This window comes from Squalius cephalus, assembly GCF_949319135.1.
Source record: "Squalius cephalus genome assembly, chromosome: 18".
NCBI classification, from domain to species: domain Eukaryota; kingdom Metazoa; phylum Chordata; class Actinopteri; order Cypriniformes; family Leuciscidae; genus Squalius; species Squalius cephalus.
In genome coordinates this window covers 34,703,328-34,712,400 of record NC_137139.1, presented here as the reverse complement: position 1 = coordinate 34,712,400, position 9,073 = coordinate 34,703,328, and the positions used below count along the sequence as shown (strand labels likewise).

The 9,073-nt window shown below is 34.2% G+C and overlaps 1 protein-coding gene across 1 annotated transcript; it reads left to right on the top strand.

The window, feature by feature from the left end:
- Positions 1-1,322: 1,322 nt before the first annotated feature.
- LOC307146314 (uncharacterized protein) lies at positions 1,323-8,417 on the top strand (the record flags this gene model as incomplete). The annotated part of the gene is made up of 5 exons (XM_079850212.1): positions 1,323-3,938; positions 5,831-5,933; positions 6,275-6,394; positions 6,476-6,565; positions 8,292-8,417. The coding sequence occupies exons 1-5, from the start codon at positions 3,925-3,927 to the stop codon at positions 8,415-8,417; spliced, it is 453 nt and encodes a 150-aa protein (XP_079706338.1). The 5' UTR covers positions 1,323-3,924.
- Positions 8,418-9,073: the final 656 nt, after the last annotated feature.

Here is a 9,073-nt window from a genome sequence, read left to right as displayed (position 1 = left end):
TTGATCTGAGCAGGCTGCGCTGTATGAGTGTGTATATGAGAACGCTTTCAGACGCGTTTGTGTGTGTGTGTGTGTGTGTGTGTTTGTGTACTTGTTTTTATATCCCGGTTGGGACTTGGACCTGTTTGCACACCAAACCCGTGGGGACCTCATGAGCGGTGGGGACCTGATTCCAGGTCCCCACAGGCACACCCATTGAAAACGATAGAAATGGCCATTTTAACATAGGTGGCAGTGTTTCCCTCGAAATGCCAATTGGTCCCTACGGGGTCGGTTTATCGGAAAAAAATTGTGTCTGTGTATAAAGTGTGTTTGAGAGAGCGCCCCCTGTGGTCAACATTGGAACAACTGTGTGTGTGTTTTTTTTTTTTTTTTAATATGCTCTGACATGTTTAAACATATTCAAATGCAATATCTTAGGTGTTTCTTCTGTGATCTTTATCTTCTGTGATCTCTGACATAATCAGTGGGTCCTTATACGTTTGCATTCATTCCTTTTTTAAACCACAAATTAAAAATGGAAAATGTTGTTTTATTTTAACAATGATTAATAAAATATACCAGCTAATTTAAAACAATATTATTTCCCTTAAACAATATTATTTAATAATTAAAAAATAGTATAAATTATATTGTTAGATATAACAATATAATTATATTGGTGTAATGCATGTAGACTTTTCCAGAAGTGAGAAAAGTAATGAAAAAATTTGTAAGCATCTGTTTTCATGTCAATATACATATTTACATTAAATAAAAAAATCTATGAATTTTTTTAATTAAATCAAAATTCTATGAATTTAGACATAGCCTATACATACTGTAGTGGATGAGCTTGATCACTTTTCCTCTTTTAATGACAGCAAGGAGTGTTGTAGATGCACAATAATTCATCTTTATTCTAAACTGCACATCTTATGTTATGAGAACATACTTTTTAGTGAGAACAATGGTCAATATTCCACACTTATTTCGATATTAAGGTGGATACTGCTAGATTCGGTGGTCAAATGGTCCATTGTCCGGTATCAATGAATACAAGGACCAATGATAATAGCTTACTGTACAACCACAGCTGCATAAAAGTGCTATTGATGTGTGAAGGCATCTCCACAACATTATGAATAATGCTACTGTCTTTGAAAATGGTAAGATTTGCACATTTCCTTTTTAAAACACTTTGTGATACGCCAGCCCGTTCTCATCCCAAGTCGTCATATACTGACGCTTTCGAAAGTTCGTCAATATCCGACGCACAAAGCACCCTTTAGCGTCCATATGAGACGCATAACCCTACCACAGACCTAAACCTACCCATAACCGAAGCGTCTCATATGGACGCTAAAGGGTGCTTTGTGCGTCGGATATTGAAGAATGTTTGAAAGTGACGATTTGGGGATGAGAATGCGTTTTGCAGCCGCCGCAGAGTCAGACAATTACAGTATATTCACACTGCAATATATAGGCCTATTCGTTTTTACACTAAAATAGCTAACACCTTATCATAAAACTTCATAAAGTTACTTTAATTTGAATTGTTTAAAACAGTCAAAATATTTTTTGGCCAGCGGAAATGAATGAGATCAACTCTATTCTAATATACAGTGCCTTGCGAAATTATTCATACCCCTTCATTTTTTTTTCCACATTTTGTTTTGTTGCAGCCTTATGTTAAACTGCTTTAAATTACTTTTTTTTTTCCATATCAATCTACGTCTCAAACACCATAATGACAAAGCACAAAACAGGTTTGTAACAACTTTGCAAATTTATTGGAAATAAAAAACTGAAAAGATCCCGCTGCATAAGTATGTAAAAAGTACCCTTTTCTGGGACACTGGAAATTTATCTCAGGAGCATCCATATTGCTTCTCGATGTTCCTACACTTGGAGTGAAGTTAAACTGTGGCAAATTCATTTGAATGAGTCTGATTTAGAAAGGCACACACCTCTCAGAAAAGGTCTAACAGCTGAAAATGCATATCAGAGCAAAAACCAAGATAACTGCCTGTAGAGCTCAGTGACAGACTTGCGTTAAGGCAATGATCTAGGGAAGAGTTCAGAAACAAATCTGCTGCATTGAAGGTTGACAGAAGCATTATCCATAATGGAAGACGATTGGAACAACTAGGACTCTAGAAAATGTCCAAGCTGACAGAGCTGACAGTGCACACACCTGAAGGCTCCAGACACTCAAACTGCCTGAACATCTGCTTTTATAGTGGTGCTCACTTCCTGGTCATCCGTTAATGTTAACAGTGTCCTAACTTTGTCACACGTCTTTTGGTTTTATTTTTGATAAATAAATAATGACACGGTGTGATATGTTGTGGTAGTATTCATCTGGGGTTTTAATTTCCAAATTTGAAGACCTGCAAATAGTAGGCCTTTTTTTTTTTTTCTAATACAGAAGTGGTGACCCAAACAGCCTGCTTACAAACTTTCTTCAAATTATCTTCCCTTGTGTCGGGCAGAACAAATAAATTCATACAAGTTTGGAACTACTCGAGGGAGAGTAAATGATGACAGAATTTTCATTTTTAGGTAACTATTCCTTTAAGTCAGTCCCAGACTAAAATGCATGTTTGAGCCGTCTCAACTGAAAATATCTTGCATCTTAAAATACGTCAGTGTCATAGTTCTATATCAAGATACCAGTAATGTTTCATTCTTGTAAAAGTTGCCTAAATATCTTAATTTAACTAAGGCCTAGTCCTGGCTTAAGCTCAGTAACGTCTATGAAACCGGGCCTAAGCATTTTCACATTAAGTGCTTTTAAGAGAGTTCCACATGGCTGCAGGGGATGTTGGGTTCAGTATAGTGACAGTATTTGGCTTGTGTATCCGACTGTTTTACAGGAGCAGGAGGGTACAGTCATACCCCTGGTTTCACAGACAGGGCTTAAGACTAGTCCTAGACTAAAATGTAAGTCTGAGCTGTTTCCACTGAAATAAACTTGCACTGACTGATCTTAAAAATATATCAGTGCCTTTTTAGTTTTAAGATGCACATCGGTAATGTTTTTTTCTAAGCATGTTTATAAAAATTACTTAAATGTCCTAATTGATCTATGGTCTAATCCTGGCTTAGTCTAAGCCCTGTCTGTGAAACCGGGCCATTGTGTTATTGAGGTGTTCTGCAGGGCCCATGTCATGAAATATAAAAACAATATTTTGTGTCCATAAAATGTATAGTTTAAATTGATTTAAATCTATTTAAATTTTGGTATTCAGCATAACATTTAAAAATACAAATTTGAATAAAAATAAAATCCAACTTTTTTTTCCAATTTTGAAAAAGGAATGTATGCAAAAGATCACAGATCTCATTGCCTTGTTTTGGATCAGGCATAAAACATAATCAGAGCTGGGCAGTATTTCAAATACATTTATTTGAAATGCAAATTACTATTTTGTTTTTAAATGCTTTTGCGTGTAAATAGGCCTATATTTAATCTTGGTATTTACATGTATTTTAAATATGCTTCAACTTGTAATTTGTAGCTTTTAAGTATCTTTAGAAAAATGTCATTTGTATTTAAATACATTTAATATTTTGACAATACAAAAATAGTAAGTTTAAATGTATTTAAATTAAAATAAGTTATTTAAAAACAAAATAGTATTTTGTATTTTAAATACATATATTTGAAATGCTACTAATCCCTGAACATAATCAACTTGCCAATGTAAGGGTGTAAACAAAAGAGCACCGACGACAGAGCGTCAGTAGCCTAGCTGCCTGATGGAAATCTCCAGAAGTGTGTGTTCACCGGACATAGCCAGTCCCCATCGCGACCACCCCTCCCCCTCTCGTCTGCGATCGCGCGGCAGCCATCTTTATTCATAACTAGCTGAAGTGCGCGGAATCAATTACCAGCCATTTTGAGACGACGACGACGCGGACAACATCTACGGACGCATCATGGACAAATTAAGGTAAGACTTGTAATAGAAAAATTAATATCATGGTAAATTTGAATTCTGTTTATAGTCGTACTATGATGAGGTAGATCATTAAACAGAGTAAAGTACTGCTTCTAATTAAGGTGTCATTAGGCAATTAGCCGGGCCAAGGTTATAACTAACAAGCGTGTTGGTTTGTGGTAATTTACGTTCGGATTTGCATGATTATTCGGTAAAATAATAGTTTTAGGCAGCAATGTACCGTGGTAAAGTTAGTTTGATGTTTGACATTCATTAGACATTCGGTTTCATACCAATTAAACTGTTTGCGGCCTTTGTTTTTAGCTCAAATTTAGTCAGATGGACATAACGTTAAATATATGTCCTTTATGTTGCACAAGGCTTAATTAAAAATAAATAAATAAATTAACCTTAATTATTAATTTATAATAATTTTACACTTTTTAATGTATGAAATAGCCTAATATAACTTCACTAGCACCTTTTGAGATAAAGGTATCAAATCAACTGTAAAAATCTCTAAATATTATCTCCTGTCATGCACAAGGCTTATTTGTTCAGAAAATCCCTTTATTGTTTTTATACAGTACTGAAACTATTTTTGATGTTTAATATACGTTACCCACTTAAATTCATTAAACTCTGACACAGTTTGAGATAAAGGTATCAAATAACTGTAAAAATCTCTAAATATTATCACCTGTCATGCACAAGACTTGTTTTTTTTTTCAGAATCCTTTATTGTTTTTATATACAGTACTGAAACTGTATTTTTGATGTTTAATATTCTGTACCCACTTAATTTCATTAAACTCTGACACAGTTTGAAATAAAGGTTTCAAAACAACAATTCAAATGAAATAAAATAAAATAAAAATATAATACAACAATAAGAAAGGTAAAAATTGCAATTACAAAATATGATTACAAATATACTAATATGGAATTTTCACTTTATTGCTACATTCAGGCCAAAATTGGTGAATTTATTGGATTTAAATGGGTTACATGTATGTGAAGAGCTGAGATGCAAAAGCTTCTAAGTGTTATCTCTTTTTTTTTTATTAATTTAAATTACATTTATTTATTAGGCTCCTACACTCACATAAAAGGTACAGAGCTGTCACTGAGGCATACCTTTATGTATAAAAGTAACAACAAAAAAAGTACAAACATTATTTTATAATTTATCAACTGTAAAAAATACTTTATATTTTAAGTGGGCACAGTATGTTAAATATCAAAAATACAGATTCAGTACTGTATATAAAAACAAAGGAATATTCTGAAAAAAAAAAAAAAAAGCTTTGTGCATGATGGGATAATATTTAGAGCTTTTTACAGTTGATTTGATACCTTTATCTCAAAAGGAGCTGTCTGTTGTTTAATTAATTAATATTATTTTATACATTAAAAGTTGTAAAATTATTATAAAACCCATAAAGTGCTAATTCCAAAAACAGAGTCTTGTGCATTTACAGGGAAGTTTTTCTGAACATTTTAGTATTGGTTTTATAGTATAATGTCATGTAGTTTAATTGTTTAATTAAGTTAGATGGTTAATTCTTTTTTTTTTTTTTTTTTTTTTTTTTAAATTAAGCCTTGTGCAACATAAAGGACATATATTTATGTCCATCTGACTAAATTTGAGCTAAAAACATAAAGGCCGCAAACAGTTTAATTGGTATGAAACCGAATGTCTAATGAATGTCAAACATCAAACTAACTTTACCGCGGTCATGTACCGAGTACATAAATGTTAGTGCAGTCTGACCGTACTGTAATAGGTCTATTTGAAAAGATTAACCTGAAGGCACATCTGTGCGTATGTGCACATGTGGCCTAATTGTGAGTTAATGAGGTGTACAGTATGTGTTAACGATTTTATTTTGCCTTTGGCACAGACCAGATAAACCCAACCGAAGCAACAGCAGGTTTGAGCGTCGCATCACGAGACTGAGAAAGCATCATGATGAGTGTGCCAGGAGACAAACAGCTAGACAGAAGGTGATTTTAATTTTATTATTTGATCTTATTTTTAATTTACCTACTTTAACATTTCATGTATGGAAGTAGCCTAAATCATTGGACACATTAGTCTGTATAATATTGCGGTTAAGTTGTTCACGTCGTATTGTTAAGAAATTTTGTTCATATGTAAAATATTTTGTTTTTGATTATATGAACATATGTACAAAACTATTGTCGACATAGCTTTAAGACAGACAATTAAATATCAAATAAAATCATATATCACGTCCACTATACACTTCTTAAAGCATGTGAAGCTGCAAAGTGAGACTAAATTATTTGTATGATTACAGTTGTGCTTTCGATTCTTATTTCAGGCAAAAGAAACATCAAGTGTTTGTCCCACCATGCCCTCCCAGGCCCCAGATGATCAGGTCCCATCTCCCCTCAAGCAGGACATACTTAACTTACAACAGATGTGTGAAACAGGATCCTTGGTAAAACACTTATTTATGTATTTTTTAATTCAGAGTTATCGTAAGAATTTGACAACTGACTATTTCTGTTATCCTGAACAGGCGGATTCAAAGGAAAATCCAGACAGTTCTGTGTCTTCAGATGTTCCCAAGCTCCTAGCCAAACAATCACTGTTTACAAAGAAATCAGTGGTAAGTGTTCATTTCATAATGCCCCTTTTCCGCTCCTGCTGGAGATGACACCACCGATACACACCGTAAAACAAACATCAGTTTGGTTGCGCTTTATCTGACAGTGGCCTGTGATACAGGAAACTCAATTAAATTAACATTTGTTTTTCTTTTAATATAAAACACTACGTAGTATATGATTAATATGAAACCTTAGTTTCATTACATTAGTGTTGTTAATTTGTAACTTGCTCTTATTCAATATTTAAAATTCAATATCATAAAGACAACTGTTGAACTGAACTAAAAATCATTTCATTGCAATTCTCTCTTCAACAAATCAATTTATTTATTGATTCTGAGCTTGGTTTTAAAAACTGAGTTAGCTTTTGAAAACACTTGTATTCTGCTTGCTTTTAATTCCTTACGCACATGCGTCACTCAAACCATTTAAAAAAATAAATAAATACAATGTAATGCTTTATAAACACAAATTTATGTTGTGCAACGTGCATGTTTATTTACATTGAGAAGGGCATGCTACAGAGTACAGAATTTATGAAAAGTCACAAAAGTCTATGGAAAAAAAAAAGCAAACCTTTAAATAAATTGAGCTTACTTAATCACAGACTACTGTAAGATAAAGCACAACCAAACTAATGTGTTTATGGCCCCCTATGCCTGACATTTCCTCTAAAGGTGTTTATTTTTTAACCTTTTTTATTAACTAAAACATTTGTTTTGCCTTTTTTATTTTTCTCCTGCATGTTATAAAAAAAAATCAAACAGACTTTAAATTAAAGCTATACTTTTGAATTTAAAAGAAAACCCTCTGCTCTAACTTTTTAACATGTATATCCATACACAGATTTTAAGCACCTCAATTATTTAATTCAGACATTCTTCACAACTTCATAGTACTCTTTCTTAAGTGACTGAATATCTACTGTTTGTATTTATTATAAAATAAACAATGAAAAATACAGTAAATACATTATAAATCTGTTTATGATATGTGCATAAACACCACTGACCCTTACAAGATCCACCTCCATCCATTATAAAATGCGATTTATCTTGTAGACTGATGTTTGCATTACCACATAAGGTCCTGGCAGATCACTAGATGAAAAAATGCACCCAGGAATCGAAACGAGGAATCGAAATTTTAATTTTATAATAAGTATCCGATTCTTTATCTTAAGTATCCGATTTCAGAATCGGAATCGATTTTCGATTCCCAACCCTAATCCTGTCTCCCACCCACTTCTCACTGGTCACCTCTGCTCTACACTGGGCTCTGGACAGAGCTATGTGTGGACAGACTGTCCTCTATTCACCAAACCTGCTCACTCAACCAGCCTCACCCATGGGTGATTGGCACCATCTGAAAGTAGTAATTGCTTTTTTTTTTCTTGACTGAAAAAAAGGGCAACCGTTAGTAACTAGTTCCCTGCTCATCACTTCCATCATTTGCTCACTGATTTGTGCCCATCCTACTGCATGTCCTCTGGACCCCATTCTTACTAGCCATAACTTTTACCATTGTGACAACAATCACACGTGATGTTTCATTTTTTTCTGGAACATTTCCTACAGCATTCAAGCAGGCTTTGGCAACTCCCCTGCTCAAAACCTTTCCTTAGTTCTTAGTTTAAAGTTGAGAAGATAATGTCGGGGGTCACTATCCCATTGTCTGATGCTAATAATGGTGTAAAGTTCTTAAGTCTTATTTTCTTCCCTTCAGAGAAATCTTCAGTTGGCAGCAAGTCTTCGAGTCATCAGGCCCCTTCAGCATCTACAGGTAAAGTCAAACCTTTTCTTTTGGAACCTTTTCTTTTCAATAATGATGATTAATAATCATCATTATTGAAGCTTTTGTTTACAGTGTAGCAAAATTTTGAAATGGTTATTTGTTTTATCTTCCAGAAGAATGTTCCTTCTCGGCAAAGGAGAGAGAGAGTCCTTCAAGTTCAGGTAAAGAGTTAGGACTGCACTGCTAACTTGCTCTGCTCTCTGATTGGTTAGACAGCCCAGTCTGTTGTGATTGGTTATCCACACAAATGAGTTCTAGGGTGCTTTTCATTTCTTATTTTTGCATCCTCGTTCCCTTTCCTTGCTTCCTTTCCTCGCGAGAGAAGTATTTAAGGAAAGGAAATGAGGACGGAGGAATCAAAGGAGGAATATTGGAATATTCTTGACCACTCAAGCGTCACTTCAAAGCGTCATCAGCTGCGCTAAAGGGATCTGCCCATATGTTGTTAAAGTTAGTTATTTAAGGCATTCATAATAATTATTAACAAAGCAAGATGCACAGTTTAAATATATGACATTATTTACACTGCAAAGGGAAAATATAAAGGTAAATTACTATATCTGAAGGGGGAGGAGTGTGTCACGTTTAGTCGATAAAACACTTCCGCATAGGATAAACCCACGTATCCTCGCTCAAGACTCCTCAGGAAGCCTCCTCACTCCTCGATCCTCGCGGTGCAATTAGAGAATTGAGATGTCCTACAAGATGGCTGA